This window comes from Eptatretus burgeri, chromosome 8 (assembly GCF_056783735.1).
Source record: "Eptatretus burgeri isolate ZD-2024b chromosome 8, Ebu_testis_v1, whole genome shotgun sequence".
Taxonomy (NCBI): Eukaryota; Metazoa; Chordata; class Myxini; order Myxiniformes; family Myxinidae; genus Eptatretus; species Eptatretus burgeri.
In genome coordinates, this window is record NC_140968.1 from 93,685,531 (window position 1) to 93,709,810 (window position 24,280).

The following is a 24,280-nucleotide window of genomic DNA, read 5'->3' on the forward strand; positions in this document are numbered from 1 at the left end:
TCCATCTATTGGGACCATACTCTATGCAGAGCGTTGCTGCTGCTAAAGCAGTCTCCTTGGCTATTGAGCACAATCCTGGACGGGTCACCACTCTGACTCAGGATACCAGCAAGCTGGCACTCATTGTACCGACCTCGGAAGGATGACAGGCAGAGTTAACCCCAATAGTGTGACTACACCTTGGCTTTTTTCACAAGATCTTGGCTATTCGTTGTTCACCTTGGCATCTTGGTTTTCTATCGGTTTTCTTGGCGTATAGGTTTTCTATTATCATCACTTTTCCGAAACCTTGTGAATTCTTGGCCTTTTTTCATTGGCTCACCTTGGCATTTATGAAAATGAGGAGTGGTCACACTGAACCCCACCTGGTATTAATTCAACCGCTGAGCGTGATTTGAACTCAGGACCCTAGCATCCCAAGCCCGCCAACCCGAACCATTAAGCCAACACCAGGCATAAAAGTGAATGGAGATCGAGTTATTTTCAAATTATCATCATTTTGGTTCAGATCACACCAACTGTGCTAAAAATATGAAGTAACCATAAGTGCATCATCCTTCAAGAGAGAAGAAAATACTTCATCATGTTTTCCTGTCAGCTATATATGTTCATTCCTATTGTACTCCCTATGGTACTATATTTCACAATAATGAGGCAGCGCTTGACAGCAATATGACCTTACGCTTATTTGGGCCAAGAAGAGCTGACAAACCATTCTTCACTGTGGCATGTCATTTGCAAGCAATTCGTATCATATCTGAGAAAGAAATCCTTCTTTGTTTTACTGTTTAATTACAAACATAGTTGGAAGGATAACATATGGGGATTGGACCAGAGGGTATCAGGTATACAAAGAGACATATAAAGGGATAATATTAGGATGAGTCGAGTACGCTTCTGGATAACCAAGAGGACACGACAGTGGATGGGATTGGGAGATAGCAATTTAATATAGTGAACTGCCTTCCTGTACAGGTTTTTTTTTTGGGAGGGGGGGGGTTGTTAATACTGTTTTCGCGTTTGAGCATTCTTGAGATAATAGGCGTAGTGGTTATATGAAAGTGAAGGGATATGTTCCGCTCCTCTCACTGTGGATCTCGCCACCTTTTAAAATTTGAGTCATCAGTTATGGTTTTTTTTTTATCTCTTGAAATCCAATCTTCATAAAATAGTTATTTTATTTCATGTGCATTTTTAGCTCACCTGGATTTTAGTCATGCGATCGAGCAGTGTCTGTTAGTGAGTGAGTCAGTCAGTCACTCGGTCCAAAAACACTTCAGTCATTATTGCTTGAACCAAACACATGATTTTAATGATTTTTTATGCCTCCGGTGACTATGTCGCCGGTGGCATCATGTTTTCTGGTTGTCCGTCCGTTCGTAGTATGTACATACACGTACAGGTACGTACATGCAAATTTTTTGTTTTCTCCACAACTACTACTAAATTTCAACAACCAAATTTCATCCGATTGGCGTGAAATTTTGACCATAGATTCGACTCGTCATTGAAGAATTTTTAAAATTATAATTATGACATCATAGGTCACGTGGGGTGGCAGCAATGTCAGAAAAATGGAAAAACTTTGGACTCGACTAGAAAAACTTTGGACTCGACTAGAAAAACTTTGGACGAAGGTTCTCGTTTTTGATGAAACTTGGCACGATTTTGAACTTTGCCACAAGCTTCATATCCGATGCCTCATGAAGGTGGATTTACCGCACCATAATCTGCGCTCATTAAGGGGGTCTAAAGGGTAGGGGTTTGCCACCCTAAAATATGTATTTGCTCTCTTCTCCAAAACTACACACACAATTTCGATGAAACTGTATTGACCGTATCAAAATCTGTGCTCATTAAAGGAGTCTCTGGGGGTGGGAAGGTGTTGACTCCCTAAAATAGGTGTTTGCTATCTTCTCCGAAGCTACACACACAATTTCAATTAAACGTGACCACAACCTTTATCACCCATAACATATCAAAGTTAGCTCACGGTATTAGAAAAAATCAGGGTCAAAAGGGGGTGTTTGGAGGGTTTGAGTGACTGTTGCTTCTGATCTCGGGGAGCTTCAACATATGCGGTCATTATTAGGTCATCTCAGTAGAGATGACCTAATATAGCCAGTCTCGAAGTCTGTCCACCCGTCCGTCCGTCCACAATCAAACCGAGTGGAGACAAATAACCAATAGTGAAATGGATAGAGGTCGATGAGACATGCACAACGATATAACTTTCAGGGTCGTTCAAGGTCGAGGTCAAGGTCACGCGGCTGTCAAAGTTGCGAAAATGGTCGATTTCAAATCGTATCTCCTCCCTCATTTATCAAGAGAGATCAAATGTTATTAGTGATTCAGATACTATGGACTATTATCTAGATTCTAGAACAACACGAGCCATTTTTTTGAAATTTGCTCTCGTTCCGATTTTATAGCCCTTCAAACTTCGCTCTGACGACCTTCTGACGCTATGTTTGGAGAATCGTATCTCGGCCACAGAGTACAGTGGTAGCCAGTAAATTGTATCGTTTGAGAGAGAACAACATGGTCTATCATGATCACACAGCAGCACGTCCATATTACCTACCACGTGGATACCACATATCACTTAACTTGGTAAGTACCGCGCCTAGTGTTGTCGGAGTCGCTGATTTCAAATCGTCTTGGAACCCCAGGTATCACATAAATTAGTATTAAAGCACGCCTGCTGTTGTCAGGATCACTTATTCAGAAAAGTGTCTCCTTCATCATTTATTTGAAGTGACCGACTGTTCTGGCGATCTGCATTCTACGACCAGATCCACGGAGCATGGAATCGATTATAGATGCCCCTAATTTGATTTTGCTTCTGTCGACCTCTGGCAGAGATGACCGACACTCCCGCTCGGGGTATTTTTTATTATTCTTACCTTTTATTACTTGCAAAAATCAAATATTTTTCAAGTCTTGTGGTTGGTCTTCTGCGTTATTCTGTCTGTGTCTGTTTGCTTGTTACTTGTAAAATCGAAGATTTTTTTTCAAATATATTGGTCAGTCGATTTTGTTATTCTGTCTGTCTGTGTCTGGTTGTTTGTCGTCTACATGTCACAATTCTAAACTGATCATCATGAAACTTTACCAAATTGTAAAGGTAGTCTCAACTGAGAAGCCAATTGATTTTGAGGTCAAAGGTCATCTTGAGGTCAAATTTCTGAAATCGTCAATTTTCATCTGATTGACTTGAAAATTAAACAGCAATTTCATAGTGCACTACTGAATTGGGAAACCAACTATTTTTGAGATCAAAAGGTGAAAGGTCAAACTTCTAAAATCATTTATTTTCAACTGAAAAATCGTCAATTTACATCCTATAAACTTGAAAGTTGAACAGGATTTACATAATCCATCACTGAATTGGGAAAGCAATTATTTTTGAGCTCAAGGTCAAAGGCCAACGCAAGGTCAAACTTCTAAAATCAACAAATTTCATCTGAAAAATCGTCAATTTTCATCCGATTAACCTGAAAATTTAGTAGCAATTGTTTAGTGCATCACTGAATTGGGAAACCAACGATTTTTGAGGTCGAAAAATCAAAGGTTAACTCAAGGTTATACTTCTAAAATCATAAATTTCAATCTGAAAAATAATCAGTTTTCATCCGATTGACCTAGCTTTGATGAAGATTGCCAATTTTAATCTTAATTAAATGGACGATTTAATGTATCACTGACAACCTTTGTCGAGGGGGGGGGGTGGATTTTGCAAGTATCGTGTTCTGCATGACATCTTTTTCTTGGTTATTTGTTTGTATGTCAATCACCTACAGGTCAAAATTTTAAACCGATCTTCACGAAACTTCACCACCTGGTATTGTTTGTCATAAGGAAGAAGCCTATTGTTTTTAAGGTCAAAAGGTCAACATCAGCCAAAGGTCAACAACCTTGTCAGATTTCTAAAATCCTCAGTTTCCATCCGATTGACTTGAAATTTGAAGAGGATTTGCATGTCAGGTCATTGAATTCAACCATTAATGATTTTTTGAGGACAACATCGGCCTAAATGTCAACATAGGCCAAAGGTCAACACCTTACGTGAGATTTCTAAAATCCTCAATTTTCATCCGATGAACTTGAAATTTGAAGAGGATTTATTTTTCAGGTCACTGAATTAAACCAGCCATTTATTTTTTAGGTAAACATTGGCCAAAAGTTCGACATAGGCCATATTTCTAAAATCCTCTATTTTCATCCAATTGACTTGAAATTTGAAGAGGATTTGCATATTTGGTCATTTAATTCAATCACCAATTATTTTTAAGGTCAAATTTGTTTTATGGATTTCATAAGTATTGTGCTATGCACAACATCTTTTTTGTTTCTTTGTCCAGTGTTTTGAGATCTCATTCCTAAATGTAAGGTAATATGTAAGAAATTTATTGATTGATTGATATGGTTGATTATTATTGATGATAAAACGTTTCTTTTATTTATTTTTCACGAAATATCATCAAGGGATCGAAGCATTATGTTTGTTGCTCTCGACTGTTGCCTGTTGCTTTCATAATTACCTCTGCCACCGAAGGTGGACCAAAGTTTTGTTTTGACCCATCTGTCTATCTGTCTGTCTGAGCAGGATATCTCAAAAAATTATGGACAGATTAAAACGAAATTTGGTGGACAGGTTGGTTGGGTGTATGACAAGGATGAATTGTTAAGATTTTGGTGAAGATTCGGATTCGGATCCAGATACAAGAATTTTTAATGTGATTTTTCACCATTGAGAGATTGAGCGAAAAACGATATGGAGCACAATATTTCAAAAAGTTATGGATGGATTCGGCTGAAAGGTGGTGGACAGGTTGGTTGTGTGACGGGGACAAATTGATTCGATTTTGGTGACGTTCTGGATATGGATCTGAATACAAGAATTTTTTAATTTTTAAAGTGATTCTTCAAGGGCATCCGGAAAGACACAAACAATTGGCACCGATATTCTGTATAACATGGAGCCAAAATAGTTGGGGCCAAAACTGATATACATACTATAAGGCATGATATTGCAAAAAACTGTGGACAGATTATGATAAAACTTTGTGGATGCATTGGGTAGGTGACAAGAACAAGCTGATTAGATTTTAGTCTGTGACAAGTACGAATGGTCTGGATGCAGATCCGGCCAATCGGTGAGGTACAAAACATAACTGCTCAACCTGGCCGAGGTATGTGCTCTTCCTTTGCCGTTCTAGCTTGTTCATCAATGATCTCCTATAAGTTGTCATACATCGTGGAATAGGCTCACTCTTTGGCCATGCTCATTCCTGTTTTTATTTGCCAATTCCTTATCAACAAAACCAGTCAAAATGCATGAGCTATTGTACATACAGAATGCTGAGCTTTCCTTCTTATATCAACAGCAATATCCTCCACCTTGGCCAAAATGTGATTTTCTTGTGGATCTTGAAGTTCAGAATGAAATCCAATTTGCAGCAAATACACGCATGTGTCTGAAACCTTTCTCTTCATCTTTAATCCTCCTGCCTCTCCATTTCTACCTCCCTTCACTCTAGCATACTCCACACTCGTTTCTCCACCACTGGCCTTCACTCACCCAAACCATCACCATTGCTCCCCCACACCCCACCATCACTCTCTAGCTCCTTGTAGCACTTGTCCTTTTCCATTGCTCAACCAATCAAACAGCACTGAACTATCATCTCAGACCTCTTCCGATAGAATCTTCATGATTACTTGAACATTTTCTGCTTAATGGAAACATTCTTGTTTCTTCTGCATCTCTTCGTGGATACTCTCCCCACCACTTTGACAAGCATGACTCCTGCCCCATTGGAGGTCTCCCTGTCATTATCAGTAATCTCATCCAACACAACCTGTGCTTTGCACTCGTCCAGCCTGATCCCTCACAGTAGCTCGAAATCTGCACATCTCTCTGTATGTGTGTGTGTGTGTATATATATATATATATATATATATATATATATATATATATATATATATATATATATATATATATATATATATATATATACACACACACACACACACACACACACACACACACACACACACACACACACACACACACACACACACACACACACACACACACACACACACACGTATATTTATTTATATCCGAAGAGGTCTGAGATTTCTTCTTCTGTGCAGTGTATTCTCCTTCCTACTGCCGTCTGGATGCTGTGAGTCTTTCTCCAGAGAAGGCAAAGAGGTTATTTGATCGATGTTGACGTAACACATGTTCTCTCAACCCATATTACTCTGCTGAATTCGCATTTCTGTCTGTTCTCTTTAGCAGGTATTTTACTCTAAGCCGTGATTCTATTAGCTTTGAGCTTGGCTGACATCACTCCTACCCAAAAGAGTGCGCAAAACCTGATTCATTCAATTACAAATCACCCTGCCTTCTTCCAGCCATAAACAAAGTAATAACATTCAGAGAAATTTCTGATATCATGTCTCTTTGCTAAATGTCTAATCACTGACCGACCCTCAAGTTTGGTTTTCATCCGAAGGATGACTGCTTAGACCCTGGGTGAAGAGAAATACCAGTGGGTCATTGCTGTATCTCTTGACATATATTTTGCCTTTGACACTGTTTGGGATGCTTTTATATTCACCAACTCTCTGTCACATTCAAGACTTTTCTGGCTTGCTGACTTCATGCATGAAACCAGAGTCTTGCTGTTGAATAGATCCTCCATATTCTCTTCCCATTTAGGTGGTTGTCTCCTAAGTTAGTATTCTGGTTAATACTGTATTTTATTGTTGCTTTACATTATAAAAAGAGTCCATAGAACATCTTACCATGCGCAGTGTCGAAGAATATATTTCAAGTGAAAGAAAATAATGATTTTAACGGTCGTATAAAAAAATTCCAGAAGTTTACTGCTGTTATGCAGTGTCTAAGGCCTAAGTCACATTTGCTCTACAGCGGCCGTACGGCCTCTGAATTGACAGAAATGTGCGGCGGCCGCAGAGTTTCTGAGGTGGTCTCAAAGTGGCCCTACACCGTATGGCTGTATTTTACAGGCCGTAAGGTCGCCGTGGAATTATAACGTGGAGTTATAACTTTTTTCATTTCTACGTTCGCCGTAGCAATTCGACAAGCCGAAACAAAAGAACTGGTAAAAAAAAACACCCCAAAAAAAATCCACTCGTTACCGTCCGTCCGGCCGCACGTTCGCCTTAGGGCCCCCCTGCGGTCGCCTTGCGGGCACCTTGCGTCTGCCTTGAAAATTCTATGGCCACCGCAGGAACGCCCAAAGGTCACCGTGCGACATCAAATCAAAAACCGTACGGCATCCCCACATTTTCGGTCTCCACAATTTATAAATACCCGAAAAATAAAGACATATGTGACTGCTACATTGTGTGACCGTGGAAATACTGTGGCCGCCGTATAATTGCTAGTGGCCGTAGATTTTGGAGACCCCATGGCCGCCATGGCAAATGTGACTTAGGCCTAATTAAACACCATCTTATTTAACATGTCCAAGTATTGCAAAACTGGAGGTTTGTGGAAGCGGTAAGAAGGTGATATGTGTTCTGTAGTGTTCAAGTATATAATTATATTTAAATACAAGAACGGCACTTGATAGAGCGCATACATCTGTCAGGCTGAACAGTTTACGTTTTGTATCCCACTGATAGGGCAGATCTGGATCCTGGCCTGAACCAAAATCTAATGAGCTTCTTCAGGAACTCCCCCAGTACAACCACCAATTTTAAACTGATTCTGTCCAGCGGTTTAAGAATTAACCCTCGCCCCCATCCCATCACTCTCTCCTTTGGTCAGACGAATGGATAACGCCAAAAACGCAGCTTATCCTTACTCCTCATGGTGGTTGGCATACTTCAATTAATGTCCTGTATTTGGATCCTTTGAACCATCATTTTAATAGACATATTATTTCAGGTTCCTGGAAATAGTCTTCAGTTATAATCAAAAATGGTATTTAAGACAAACTCATTATGATGACATTTTGATGAGAATCGTGGTTATTTTACAAACCGCTATTGTTCAGATGCATTTTATAACAAGTGTATTCATTCATTCATTTATTTATTTGCTTTAAATACAATCCTCTAAGGCTCATGAGTTTGTACATATAATCGCTGCAGGACAAGGATATATCATCACCAGAATGTGGGTCTTACAGCCTCACCCAGTCTGATACGTATACTGAGAATTTATGTCGAATGAGGATTACAATAAACTTTATTATCTTGGCAACACATGGTTGATTTATGGCTCTTCTGTTCTTGTCATATTCCTGACGATAAAGATGTTTGTCGTTATCCCATCGTAAAAGCAGTTATAGATTAGTGCAATGCATTGTATATTGTTGTGGGAATGGCTCTTATGGGTTAATGAACACTTAATATAGAGCAGTTATATCCTTAATGAGTGTTTTAGAATAAGTGTAAAGTAATTAAATGTGATTTCAGATATGTGTTGCGAATCTGTATCGAGAGAAAGGTCAAACCCACCGTTGGTGTCTGTGTCTAGAAATCGCCTTTCGTTCTGACCTTTATTCAATGTGTAAACCTTTGGAATCTGTCTTAAATTTGTCTTTTAAAGTGCTCACAAGACTGTGAGGTGCCAAGTTTTGGAAACAAAACATTGATTTTAGGGGGAAAGGTGTTTGCCACTCACCATGGGCCCGTATCCTGGCTGGAAGGTGGGGCAGAGTAGGGGTGCAAGTCAACACCAGTGACATCGGTGAGCGAGGGTAGAGGAGGTAGCACAACCAAATTTGGGGAGGAGAACTCATCAGACGTGATGCTGGGGGAGGGAGGAGGGGTGGGGGGGCTGCCGCGATCGAGCTTGCAAAGTGTAAGCTACGCCCATCCAGCCAACACCACACCACGTCCTGTCCCACCGATGCCGCTACCATTCCACATTGAGTTGTCCCTCCCTCTTTTCGCCCCACTTCCAGGACGATTTCCACAGACAAGCAGGGTGACCTGAAAATAACTTTGTTGGTTTACAATCAACTATTTTATTGCCTTGTGAATTCCCCCAATCTGTCTGCTGTCGGACGAGTGAAGATCTTAAGGACTTTGTTAATTAAGTATCTTTAGTCGTTCATTTGATTTGTGGGTGCATATGGGGTTTTATTCATTGTTCAACTGTTTTATGCAACCGAAATGGTAAAATGCAACAAAACAAGCCTGTTCGACCATTCTCCGCATGGTTAAGGAGCACGGAGGTTCGAGTGAATGGCTTTTGTGCCAGTGCAAAATCAAAGACTCACTGGTTTCATCTCCATTGCTCTTGTAAATGTATTCCCCATTTTGTGCCATTAGAAATTTGGTTTGTGTATGTGCTGAGCTACTTTTCGTTCAGAAATATAATCCCGGCCAACGCAGGTTTGGATGACTCCTCCATGATGAATGGGCTATCTACGTGTGTGCAGAACAAATCCATGAGGCTGAATGGGAGTACAAAATGAAAACTCTATGCTGTTTAGAAGTTGAATATCCTTCAGTGATTTTGTTTGTCCTTTGTTGCTGCGTTTATATAATTTTTCAACAGATGGAAAAACTTGACAAATGTCCCGAATTCACTAATGGAAGAAAATAATTAGCTCTGAAGTATTTATATGATTTGATTCAGTGGAAAGTTTAATTTTGTAGAGCCAGATGATGCTTAAAACTTATTACGAACATAATTTGTTGTGGCAATTGACAAATCGCTGGGTTATCAAGTTCATTACGCAGAACATGTAATTTAAATGCATTGATATATATATATATATATATATATATATATATATATATATATATATATATATATATATATATATATATATATATATATACATATATATACAAGAAATGAGATTTTATGTCTGTGAACAACTTTTATTTCTTCCTCTTGAACCCTTCTCCACTAAATCAAAACGCTGTTCTCTTCTTTTGCTATTCCACCTTCCCCGTGTATGTATCATCACTCATCCCCGTGACATCAGAAGGGCAGTCTATACACGCCATTGCTTTCCCGAAGTGGTACCGTGCAGAGCCTGACTGCTATCGACCGCCTGTGCCCATCACATCGGCAAACTTCTTTCACTTCACCTGCACGTCGGGCAGTGCGTACCCAGTCTCTGGAGCATATTGCACCCTCATCTGTCTGGAGCCTCAGTGAAGAGCCGTGGAACTACCCCCCGAAAATGGCACCTGAGATGAGGAAACCTCAGGTACTAATATGTAAAAAGACAAAATATTTTTCTTTATTTTCATGCTGTGATAATCATAGGTACATAAATAAGCTGGAATTTCATATCATGTGACAGTCTCAAAGGGGTGTGGGAGGGAGGGGGTGAGGGGAGAAGATAATTGTAGTGTGGAACAAGTGTTGAACGGGGACAATGAACACTGGATATCTGTCTGTCTGTTGGGGTTTTTCGCAAGGACCGCTGGGCCAACAACCACCAAATTTGACAAGCCCGATCCGGGGATTGTCCTCAGAGTATTTTCATCCACCGCCTGAGCCTTTAAAGATTACTTTTCCAGCTTTTTCATTTATATGCAATCTCATTGGTTAACAGATATCACGTGACATGTAACACGGCCAAAGGCCAGCACACCAAATTAGTCGAGCTGTATCTTCCACCCATTGGCTCACTGCACAGCTGGCCTGACTCCACGCACAATGGAACCGAACGAAATGAATAATACGCTCACCGTTTTCCCGCTGCGGTAAATGGTGTACAGTATGTTCCTGTTCGCAATCGCCATGCGCCTCCCTTGAAGATGTATCTACTATAAATGGATGAGGTGTGTGTGTGAGTGTGTGTGTGAATGTGCGTGTGAGTGTGAGTGTGAGTGTGAGAGACACAGAGACTGACTGACACTGACACTTTTTGTCAATTAATTACACACTATTGGAATTTACCTTTTGACCCTTTAGATTGCTGAGACCCCTTCGAACTTTGAAGACCCTTTAAGACCCCCCAAGACCTTTAAGACCCCTGAAGACCCAAAAGTTGCTGAGAACCCAAAAAGTCCTCAAGGACCAAAAATTCCCAAAAGTTCCCGAGCACCCAAAGGTTCCCAAGGTTCCAAAAGACCGAGGACCCAAAGGTCCCCGTGGACCAAAAAGACCCAAAGACCCCCAAAGACTTTGTAGATCCTGTAGACCCTTTAAGTCTCGACGATACAACAAAGAAATCCGTTTGAATTTCCATGTTTTAAATGCATGCCATGTTAAGGTACATGAAGCAGCATAATACATCCTTCTTACACGGCATGGTCTTCAAATATAATATCTAATAAGAAACAATAATCGGATGTCTGTCTGTCTGCCTGTGTCTATTTGTTCGCGTTTCTTGCAAAGACCGCTGGGCCAACAAACACCAAAGTTGTCACACAGACCAAGTCTGAACCGGTTGTCCTTGGTGTATTTTCATCCACAACCTCAGCCTTTAAAGACCCCGAAGAACCATAAGACCTATTCTTTATATGCTTGAGAGAAGACTTTCTACATGCTTTGGAGATGAGACCCCTTAAGACCCGTAAAACCATTTAATTCCCCGAACACAATCAAGACACTTTAAAACCCCGAAATACCCCAAAGACACTTTGGAACCCAAAGACGGTTAAGATCCCTAAGACTCTTGAAAACCCTTTAAGCCCCCTAAGTCTTTTGAAGACCCTTAAGACTCCTTTGAGCCAGAAGACATTGAAGACCCTTAAGATCTTTAAGACCCTAAAGACCTCAAAGACCATTGAAGACCCCTTTACCCACTGGTGTTCTGGCTCTCCTGCCCCCTCCACAGTTTTTCCCCCACCCCGTCAGTTCTCCTGCCCCATTCGTAGCCCTTCCGCTCTCCTGCTTCTCCCACTCTCCCTCTTCTCAGTACCACTCCCCCCCCTTCCCTGCCCCACCCAGGCAACGCTGAGTAACCCTGCTAGTTTTTAATAATTTACATAACTTAATTATTAAGGTGTCCACCTTTCCACCTCCCCAGACTAGCAGGATGACCTCGAGGTACACACCCTCTCCTCTTCGGTGTCTATCCTTGGTTTGAATCTCAGCCCAGCTATAAACTATCATCCCACTGTTTCACAGGCAGCATTATTCATCACTGAGTGTGCCGTCCCACGGGTGGATGTTAAACTTGACATACCATCTGCTGGCATTAGTTGGTGGCTGTTTAAGATCCCGTGATGGTGTCCTTCACGAAGAGTCGGAAAGCTATCAGCACCATGGCCAAATTCCAAATTCTTGCCATAACTTTAGTCGCACATCAGACCCAGTTTGTGAAAGTCTTTAGCCAACCTTCCCCTGGCCACCCCACAAGAGTGTGGGAATAATTATAACCATTAAACGAAGAAAAATAATCCCCCATCCCCCCCCGCCCCCCCCCCACCAACAAGGTATACAAAAAAAAGAGATATGGCAAGATCTTTAATATTAAAAAATGTGCAGATGAGCTTCTAGTAATGTTGAGACGGCACATCTATTGATTTTGAATTCAGTCGAGTGAAGCATCAGGTCACTCATCGACTTCACCGTTTGCCAAGGGATTCATTCTTTCTTTGAGTTAATCACTTTGGATGTTTGTTACTTTCTTTGGTTCGTGTCAACAAGTTCCAGCCACCTTAGTCTTTCTATTTGCAGAAACAAAAGGTTATTCTACAAACAGAATTCAAAAGTTAAACAAAAGCAGAGAACTGCAAACTTACAGTCGAGAGAACAAGGTCATAGGGTGTGATGGGAAATGCGATGGAGGGATCTCTGCTATATCAGCAACTGTGCACGTTTGTGTGCTCCCTCATGCTGTGTTACTGAATGGGAAGCTTGGAAGGAATTGTATTAAGTCGTGATCTATGTCAACATATTTACATCCTGCAGACCAAGCATTAGTGTTTTATTTTGAGCCACATCTTTTTGGTGATGGGAGTTGGGGAGCTATAATTGCAATTAAAACCCCAAAACAATTGGTTTAACGGTCTGCTTTTGTGATCTTCTGTGAATTGCTCCCCAGGCAGCAAGCTGTGCTTGTGTAGACCATTTAGAACCCCCCCCTCCCATCCACTTTCTCAACAATCAACTGGAAGAAGTCCTTTCTTTCAAGTTTCTGGGTCTCACTATCTGCCATGACCTTTCCTGGGAAAGCCACATTTTAAACCTCGCCTCCAAAGCCAGTCGCCGACTGGGAATCCTCCGTCGTGCAAAGTCCTTCCTTGGCCCACCTGAGCTCCTGACCACTTACAAAGCTTTCATCCGCAGCCTGATGGAGTACTGCTCTCGCCTCTGGGCTGGTGCTCCTGCCTCCCACCTTTCTCGGCTTCAAGATGTGGAAACCAAGGCATTTAGGATCATTGGCATCTCCCGCAATGAGGCTGAGTCTTTGGGCCTCTCACTCTCTCACCGCAGGCTGGTCGGTGGTCTTTCTGTCTTCTACCGTCTCCTCTCCAGTCCAGCCCCCCCTACTCTCTCTGAGATTTTCCCCACCACATTTTCACAGGGCGCTCAAGGTCCGCCAACAACCCCGTTCTGGTAAAACTACCAAAATCACGAATCACTGCTCACCTTCACTCTTCCATTCCTCTTTTTCCCCACCTTTGGAATAAACTCCCTCACTCTATTCAATCCCACTCTTCCCTCCAGGCCTTCAAAACAGCCGTTCACCACCACTTCTTGTCATCCCCCATCCAACTCATCGATCGTTTCTACCCCCGATAATCCACCCAAGCCCACCTCCTTCAAATTCCCTGCTTTCCTTCCTTAAAGTCCCTGTAATGTCCATGTTCTGTTCCCCGTCCCATCCCTATCCCTTCCACAGATCTCCTAATGTCTCTGTTCCCCACTGTTTTATCCTTCCCACTCCCACCCCTCTTGTCTCATGCCCCCCTTGCTGTGTGTTGTGTGTTAGCTCTCACACGAGCCTCGACAAGGTATACACAAAAAAAGCCATTTACCTGCTCTGAGATTACCTTGCTTCCATTGTGCTTTAACTGCTGCTTTTGGGTACATTTGTAAAACCCTGGAGCATTCAGCTCTGCATGGTGTCTTTAAATCGCTTTACCTACCTCCACTAAAATGGCAGCTCACTGTTATCGGGGTAAAGATAGCAGGTTTCCATCAACAGGTTTCAGAACAGTGAAATGATGGTGAGATATAAAAGAAAAATATTTAATTACTTTGCTTGAGAGATTTCGGATAATGTGATCATGCCGAGGCCATCAAACACAGGAAGGATTTGTACCCCCGCCACCAAAGGTGGGCAGATGTTATGTTTTCAGCCCTGTCTGTCTGTCTATTTCTCTCTCTGTCTGTCTGTCTGTGAGCAGGATATATCAAAAAGTTGTGGACAGGTTGAATGTGTGAGAAGGACTAATTTGTTTAATTTTGGTGAAGATCTGGATCCGGACACTCGAATTTTAAAAATTGATTCTTCACCATTGAGAGATGGGGCAAAGAAACGATATATAACATGATATTTCAAAAGGTTATGGACAGATTATGACAAAACTTGGTGGATGGGTTGGGGAGGTGACAAGAACAAGCCGATTAGATGTTGGTTCAGGTCTGGATGCAGATCCGGCCCATCAGTGGTGATACAAAACGTAAACCGTTCAGCCTGGTGTGGGGACGTGTTCTAACAAGTACCATTCTATTTTTTTTCATGCAATTCTTGCCCATAAAAGTGAGAATAGCAAGGAACATTTTGATGATGGGGTTACTCATGCTTCGTGAAGAGGTAGAAGAGTCTCTCCTGAAGTGAGCCACATTACCATTCTCTCTGTCCCTGAGATTCCTGTGGCACATGGACTCTTGGACGGTCCCTGCGCCATCAATACAAACAACCTTGAAGGCTGGGAGCTGACACATGGCGAGTGCACTCATTTGAAGGATAATTCTTGTTCAAATTATAACACTGCATCCATACTAATCAATGTCAGTGTGTGTCAGTCTGTCTGTCCGTCTCCTCCATAACTCCAAAACTAGGAAACGTAGAGGCCTAAACTTTGCAGGCATACTAAGGGAACACAAAGGAAGTGCATAAATGAAAATTGGGTGTTTGGGTTAATTTAAACACCCCTTTTGAAGATAATTAACCGCCTTATTTAATTATCTTTTTGCAAAGCGGCATTCTCCTTGGTCATCTCGCCATCCCTCGCTGGGGCGTTAATTTGCCATTGTTTTTGGCCTGCCTAGCAATGCCTTGACTTGGAACAGGCCCCAACAGTTTCTTAATGATAAAGTGTTTTTTTTCGTCATTTTCCTCATTCGTATCATCAAATGCCTCATCATCATAGCTATGAGTCTCCGGATACATTGCAATCCTTATAAACACCCGAAGACACCAGCGTTCATGGCTTTTTTTATATTTCTGCACATGCCATAACCTCTAGAATATCTTAATCTGAGCAGAATTTCAAAGTTTTAACTTCTTCATTGACTTCAGCAGCAGTTCCGACTGCTGAAAAAGTGTTCATTTGTCCAATTCGGACAATGGGCGACATTCCGGGCGTCTCTGGGTGTGTGGTGTTTGTGACCAATTGGCAGTCAATAATTGCTTGCCAAGCCAGCCTTTCCTTGTCAACCGTTTCATTGGAATGCTTGCTTCAGTGCTTAAGCCACTTGGCGAGTGCTCCACAAGCTGCTTTGTTGTTCATTTCCAAGCTACAGCCATACACGGAAAAAGTATTCGCACTCTCACTGAATATATTGTTGCGAATTCGCGCCCGCCGGCGTGCTGACGGCCACGTGATTCGAATCGCGGCACGTCGCCCACCGGACGGACAATTCTGTTGTGACCCTCTCGGACCAACACCGGGAGCTAGTCATGGGTGGGCCTTTCGACCTCACCATGATCGTGCCAATCGGCCACCCGCGTAGGATAGGGTTGTTCGCCAAACTCGACGTACCTAAGTACCCACGCGGATGGTAAACCGGGCGATCGTACCTCGCCGCAGGTCGACTCCAGACACGAGCCGCTTGGGCGGCCCGTTCCATACTATCGGGATAACCGAGCAGTGTTATCGTCGACCTCGACGGTTCAGATTATTTACCGGGCGTTTTGCACCCACTACGAACCCTTTACGTGAAGCAGGATGGAGATTCAATTAGGAAAAGACGAAGCGAAACGGGAAAACAGTTCACACAATGCACATTTATTTCCTGGCACACGGAAAGCACCTATATACAGCCATACAGTCAAAATGCACATAACGCAACCACAACAATAAAAGGGACAACGACGCAGAGTTAATACCGACTACGCGCACACACGGCAACACTTATGCAGTTCTACTTTACAGATGGCGCCAACACACATTTACACAAAAGCAAAGAAAACAAGCCACCCTCATAGACAAGGGGGCAGACAGGCCTGTAGACCAAATGTGCGCGTGACCTGGAGGAGCGGCTAGGTCCACCAGACTGGGGGGGGGGTCCTACCCGCGTCCTCATGACGCGTTGGCGGGCGAGCCGCAAATGTGGCCGCGCGGCTGTGCCCCGACTCCGTGCTCCTTGGCGGGTTTCGTTGGCACGACGTTTGGGGTGGGGTGGGAACGGAGCTGCCTTTTGCACTATCTCAGCGCGGGGGAAAAGGGGAATTGTTGATGCTCTGGGGGGGGAGAATGGCTGGCTGGCTTGGGTCCCACGACGGGACGAGCGATTCCCCACACCGTAACCGCGTCGCCGACCGCTGTCCTTCTCGCCTCGGACCCGAGCTCCTTTGCCTCTTCCCACAACTCTTCTCAGTTCCGCACTCTCCTCACCCGACCGACGCGTGGTTGTTGTGTGATGGCGGTTGAGACGTGGTTGGTTCAAAATAAAGATACAACAGAAAAAAATGGCTAACTCAAAGCATCGCAGCCTGGATGAATCACATAAATTCCCTCTATACAACGGGTTTGGGCTAACTGCCCATGTACTTAGAGATATCTCACCTACGGGCCCTGAATGGTGGTTTGCGAATTTCAACAGCCGTAACAATATCAATCGACTTGAACAAAGTTCAGGGCCATTCGCCTGCATTTGGCCCCGCGTTGTCATGAGTTGTGGCTCACCCGCTGAAAATGTGCAATTTAATTTTACACCGTTTCCCCTTTTTGTATGATCTTCTTTCATTATATGACCCGTCACTTCGATGTACACAAGGAAATTTTACACAGGTGGGGGCTATTCAGCCCATTATCCATACACATGCACACAATCACCCATCAATGCTCAAGCTGCCAAAAAGTCCTGCCAACATCCCGATACCCCTCTATTTCCATAACTTTCAGGTACCAATCAAATTACAATTTATTCCTATCTGCTGTTTCTGCTACCACGACCTTTCCAGGGAGACCATTCCATGCATTAACTACTCTCTAATTAAAAGACCGCTGCCTTACTACTGTCTTAACTCTCATCTTCCTTACTCTCAGGCTATGGCCCCTGGTCCTATCACTGTCAACTCTGCTGAATAATTGATCTGTACTTATTAAGTGTATCCATCCATCGATTGGGACCATACTCTGTGCAGAACGTTGGTGCTGCCTAAGCAGTCTCCTTGGCTATTGGGCATAATCCTGGACAGGTCGCCACTCCGACACAGGATACCAGCAAAGGAGGAGGTGGAGATTGGGACCATACTCTGTGCAGAGCATTGGTACTGCCTAAGCAGTCTCCTTGGCTATTGGGCACAATCCTGGACGGGTCGCCACTCCGACACAGTATACCAGCAAGCTGACACTCATTTTGCCGACCTCGGAAGGATGACAGGCAGAGTGAACCCCACCTAGTATTAATTCAGCAGCTGTGGGGGATTTGAACTCAGGATCTGAGGATCCCAAGCCCACCACTCGAACCATTAAGCCAACACTAGGCACATTAAATGTACACCTTTCATTATCTTAAACACCTCTATCATATCCCCTCGTAACCGCCTCCTTTCTTGTGCATAAAGCCCTGTCTCCTTCAGCCACTCCTCATAGCTGAGTTTAGCTCGTCCAGGAATCAATGTCGTAGCCCTGCGCTGAACCATCTCAATGGCATCTATGTCCTTCCTGAGTTATGGTGACCAAAACTGCACACAATATTCTAGATATGGCCCTCACTAAATTCCTATATCATGTTAACGCCACCTCTTTTGATTTATATATGATCCCCTCCGAATACAACCGAAACCCCTATTTGCTATCCCTGTAGCTGCCTGGCATTGTGCTGCCTACTTACCTCCCATATCGATTACCACTTTCTCCTGTGTGACACTCCAAAGTTACCCCTTGCATCCTGTAATCTCTATTTTCAATATTCTTACCCATCCCCAACAACTTACACTTGCTCAGGCTAAATTGCATCATCCAAATATAGATACATATGGAAAATTAACGTTTCGTTTTTAAAAGTTTCTTAAACTGCTTCTTTGGAGAACTTGCTTGATGCTTGAATACTTTGGCCACTTGGCAAGCGTTCTCCACACTACAATGGTGATACTGTGGCACAGCTCTCCATGAGGACATCAGATGATTACAATGAATAAAAAATGTTTTCATTTGTTACAAAGTGATGAATTGCCACATCATGGCAGGATAGCCCCGAGGTGCGCACGCTCTCGCTCTATGCTGTCGAGCCTGGGTTCAAATCCCGACCCAGCTGTAAACTGTCATCCTGGTGGGGTGATTCATCAATGTGTGTTCCGTTTCTCGGATGGATGTCAAACTGGACGCCACATCTGTCAGAATCTCCCATTCTCCCCTTCCCCTCCCCTCTTCCCCACCTCACTCTCCCCTCCCCTCTCACCCCTCTCCCTCTTTCACCACTTTTCATCTCTCTCCTTCCCCTTCCCTCTCTGTCTCCCCCACACCAATCCCTCTGTCTCTCTGTCAATCCCACCCCTATCCCTATCTCTTCTCTTCTCTTCTCTTCTCTTCTCTTCTCTTCTCTTCTCTTCTCTTCTCTCTCTCCCCCCTTTCCTCTCCCCTTTGTCTCCCACCACTCTCCATCTCCCCATCTCCCAAACCTCCCACCCCTCCCTTTCCCATCCCCCCCCACCTCTCCCTCTCTGTAAAGGAGACTGAAAATGAGTGATGGTTTAGTTTTGAATTTATAATGGCTTCCCCATCGTGAAGCATATACAAATCAAATTCGGAGTGAGACAGCCAGGGGGGTGTAAAGGTTCCTGCATGTGCAAACATGCATACATGCACGCAGGCCTTTGCAGGGAGATCGCATGAGTTTTAAATGCTTCCACCGTTTTATATGGAATCTGGCAGCTAAAAAGAAAATGTTGCTGTTTGGGTGCGTTTTATCACCCTTTCCCTTCTCCTCATGCTGCCTTCCCTTCCCCTCACAATGCCTTTCCTCCCCTTCCCCTCACACCACATTCCTTTCCTTTCCACTCACACAGCATTCCCTTCCCCTAACGCTGCCTTACTCCCCCCCCCTCCTCAGGTTTCCCTCCTCCCAATCCCCTTCCCATCTCCACCCCCTCCTCCTCTGGACAGTCTCCGTATGCTGTATTAATGTGCCATTTTAACGTGCCACATTTCATTCAACCATGTTCTACCCCCCCCTCCCCCTCTTCTCCACAAGTCCCGCTGCCAAACGCAAGTGGAGAACCCCTCCTCCTTTCCCCTCAAGTCCCCCTACCAAACGCAAGTCACAACCCTCCCATAATGCTTACCTCCTCTCAAACCCCCTCCCTCTCCCCACTTCCCCCTCTCTACCCTCCTCTCTCCCCCATCCTCCTCCCTTCCACCCCCCTCCCGGAGTGTATAGCGACGTTTGGTGAGGTGTCGCTCTACCCACTCCCTCCTTCCTTGCTCTTTCCCCTACCTAGCTCCCACATTCCTCACTCCTTTCTCCCCCACCTCTCCTCGCTCCCTCCTCCTCATTTCCCCACCTCTCCTCTCTCCCTCCCCTTCCTCCTCACTCCCTCCTATCTCTCTCCCCTCTCCCTCCTCTCTCTCTCCCACCTCCCTCCTCTCTCTCTCCCACCTCCCTCCTCTCTCTCTCCCACCTCCCTCCTCTCCCCCTCCCTCCTCTCTTCCTCACGTCCCTTCTCGCTCCTTCCACTCCCTCCTCTCTCTCCTTCTGTCTTACCCCCCCCGCCCCCTTAATATCCTTGTCAGCGAAGCGACGGGTTGTATTTGCGAGTTGTTAATATTTATAGCTAACTCTAGTTGTATCAGACAGCAGTTTGAAAAATCGTATTGGCTGACATTCCAAAGACCAAAAAAAAAAGAAAAAAGAAACACCAGTTGAGCATCCAGAATTTTTTTTTTTAAAGGAAGGAGGAGGCCCTTTTTAATTGTTATTTATTTTTATCTTGCCAAAACAAAGTTTTTGCAAGATATGTTAGTCAGCTTGTATGTTTTTTTTTTTTTGTCTGTAATCACGTATAAAAAATTCTGCAGAGCACAGTTATCATTGGAAATTTTTGTAACTTCGCATATCAGAGGCCTATAGAGGTCCCTTTCAGCACATAAAATTTTGAAGGTCAAGGTCAAAGGTCAAGGTCACTTTGTCGCAAATCAGTGGAGTCGACGAAACCCTTATTTTTTGAGTAATTTTGATCACATCGTCTTCAAACTTCATGGGAATATAGTTCATGGTCTGGCGCTCAGCTGATTAATTTTTGGTGGCGATTGGCCTTGACCTTCATGGTTAGCGCCCAAGGTCAAACATATTTGACCCCAAGGTCAAATTTTCAAGTTTTAGGAACCATATCGTGTAGTATCTCAAATTGAACACCTCAATAAGTGCTTTCTAGATATGTCAAGCTTGAGACATTATGACGTCATTTGGTGACGTTATGAGGCAAACGCATATTTTTCATGGTTACTCTGTAGAACGATTTTCATCGGAATCTCTCGTAGGCAGATATTCCTCAAGGAATCGCTCCTGGTGGATAGCAGCTCTGTTCACCTCAGTGTGACCTTAAGGCCCGGTCACACCTTGACGTTTTAGCCAGCGATGGCAACGTATTAAAATGTATCTAAAACGCTGGCTTACGTTGAACTTTTGATGTTTTTTTTTAAAGATTCGGATGTATTCATAGCGACTTGGTCTTATGTATAACGCATTGGTAACGGACACAGAACGTTTCGTTGTGTTATAGATAACTTATACCAACGAATGCTGAACCTGTTGTCGGCCTACACAACCGATGCCCAACGATAGTCTAACTTAGGCATAGCGCGTTGCACGCATCGCCGACGATGTCGTGACGTAGCCTATTAAAAGGCTGACGCACAACGATTCGAATCATAACTGCCGTAGAAATGGAAGTGTCAACATCGCGGTCACACCTTGGCGATCTTGCCAGCGTATGCCGACCTAAGAAAAATGTGTCTAAAACGTTGGGGCACGTCAAATACGGTATGAGTAAGTTTGGTATACGTGAGTACAACGCTAAAGTACGCTATCATACGTCGTAGTAAGTAGAGTACGTCAAGAAATTTTAAACATGTTCAAAATTTTACGACGTACTCGGCGTATGACACATGTTCCGCATGCGATGGGGATAAGTTTTACACACGATATGTGGACGCTTATACACGTCCACAAAGGCTACTTATAAGCTACTCATAAGTCGAAACACGTCGCGGTAATGTCTTTTTTACGCGAAACTTATTTCTAACTTATGTTTGACGTGCTTTGAACCAATTCTTTACGTAGTCCCAACACACATCGACGTATGTAGACGTATTCCAATGACATCTTCCGGTCGACAAAAAAAAAAAAATGAACGTGTTTCTAGGTTACAACTGCCATATAAAGACGTGTTCCCAGCGGTTTTGGGAATTGGTATATAAAAATGTTGCTCATAAAAGGGGAACCTAACAGTGTTTTCGAGTCCTTTTTGAGTCGATGTCCATGTCAGCAGTATCAGTATCAGTATTAGTATTAGTATTAGTATTAGTTTGTTCATGTTGGCAGTGGTAGGTGAGTGTGAGGGGGAGGGTGTGGGTTATGATGGATCGTCCTTGCGTTTAACGATTTAACGATTTAAATGATAAACTCAACGATTTAAATGGCTGCATCTCCACTATTGAAAGTAGACGCTTGCGCTCAACAATTGGATTTTTTTTACACTCAACGACTTTTAAACGGTACCACTCAGCTATTTTCATTGTTTACAATGAACGATTTAAATTGCTGTCACTCGCCTTTGTTTTTTGACACTGGGGTTTGGAAATTTGAAGCGTTTCTTCTGAACGTGTTAAAACGCTCAAACTCGACTATTTTAAATAGACGCTGCCGATGGACAATTGGAATCATAGCCAAGCTAGACATCGAAGTGTGAACATCCTCGTCATGCCGAAGAAAAGTTTGAAGAATGCTGCAAATAAGTGTCCTGGCCGTGGCCGCTGACGCTGACGCAAGGACGATCCATTATACCGACGTCTTTCAGCCTATGAGTAACTTAAAAGTAACGTCTATCGATGTGTGGCAACGATCGCGTAACGTGCCAACAACACGTTAATCATAGGTTAGAAATAAGTTTCGGGTACGCTAAACATTACCTCGGCGTGTCTCAACTTATGATTAACTTACAAGTAGCATGTGTTGACGTCTGTCAACGATCGCAGACCGTGCATACAACTTGTGGCCAGCGTAGCGGAACGTGTGAGTCATACGCCGGCATACGTCGTGAAATTTCAAGCACTAAAAAATTTGAGGACAACCAAAAAGTACAACGTTTAAAGCCAACGTACAACGACGTATGGCAGTGTTTTTCAGCGTACTCTCAATGTTATCAAAACTTACCCATAACGTATTCAACGTGTGCCAGCGTTTTAGAAAAAAAATTCAAAAATCGGCATACGTTGGCTAAAACGTCAAGGTGTGACCGGGCCTTTAAAGAAGTCACACGTGGTCACCTTTTGGCAAGATACGGTTCACCCTGCGGGTGACATTGGTTTATTTTATTTTTTTTCAAAATGCCCAACAGCTTTTAGTACCCAAAAAATCATGTACCCGACATGCCAGGTCCCAAACAAATATGACGTGTCATACACCTGACATGTCATGTATTCTTTCACGAAGGCTATTAAAAATACAATCCACAGTTATAAACAAATATAGAATAAATGTTTTGAAAAATACAAAAAACTACACACTTCATACATTTTAAAATGATTGGCTTTGTCATGTTTATTTATAGATCTATCGTAAACATTTATTAAATACACAGATTTACATATGCGGGATGTGGACTCACCAGTGCTCCCAAGTTCCAACAACCCCTTAACGAAATCGGAGAAAGCATGACATCGCGAGCGTCGCTCTTCATGAACTGTTCATGTCCGAATTTGCAAACAGATGAAAACCATCTTCAAATATGAAGCTTAAATTATGAAAATTATTCGTCACGTTCACGCAATTTTCTAGTTTTAAAACCAGTCGTATTTTGCATCATTTAATCGGAAGCATGCACTGAAATTTTACTGCAGCGGCTGCGATGGAACTTACGTATGCAGACATATAAACAGATCAGTATTGCGCGCATATAGCACATATAAACGGAAAACAGCAGTACAGCTCTCGGCACTGTGGCTCAGTAGAAGCTATAACCAGAGAGTTGGTGTCAAAGCCACCCAATGATCGCCTGTTTATACATTTATCGTTTTTAAAAGACGAGTCTAATAATATTTTTAATAAAGCATTGCAGTGAAGTCTGATCCAAATAATTTTAAAGCAATATATGTATTTGTATCTTGTAATCAGTAAAAAATAGTGTGGTAGATAAAAACATTAGAAAGGAAATGAGTTGCACCAAAAACTTTAACATTTTCACATTCACGCTGACGCTGACGCCGGGGGTATCACTATAGCTTTCTGTTCTTCGAACAGGCGAGCTAAAAACGATAAATGTATAAACAGGTGAGCATTGGGTGGCTTTGACACCAACTCTCTGGTTATTTGTAATTATGATGGCATCACAATTATAACAGTGCATGTGCAATGGCATTTATCAACATTATGCAATAATACATTACCTACTTGCCTTGCCATGAGAAATGCGTCTAAAAGAAAAAGTAATATGTTGTGTTTTGACTTCACAAATATTGATTCTCTGAAAAAGGTGCACCAACAAAATTTATTTCATTTGGACTTCATTGCATCCCTTGTACACATATTAAATGAATGGCAAGCGTCTAGTATAACCAGGCGTGCATTGGGTGGCTTTGACACCATCTTAGGTTGAAATTAAAAAAAAATTAAAATCATTTGTTAATTTCAACTTCACTGCACCAATAGTACCAATAAGGAACCTCCATCCCAAATATCAGCATCCTAGTACATATA

The 24,280-nt window shown here is 43.0% G+C and overlaps 1 protein-coding gene across 1 annotated transcript in view; it reads left to right on the forward strand.

The window, feature by feature from the left end:
* Positions 1-24,280, forward strand: part of LOC147022300 (uncharacterized) — a 115,097-nt gene that overhangs the window by 58,581 nt on the left and 32,236 nt on the right. Inside the window, exon 3 of the mRNA XM_085893032.1 lies at positions 9,990-10,217. Within this exon, the coding sequence (XP_085749158.1) occupies positions 9,990-10,217 (228 nt within the window). The remainder of the gene's footprint in view (positions 1-9,989; positions 10,218-24,280) is intronic.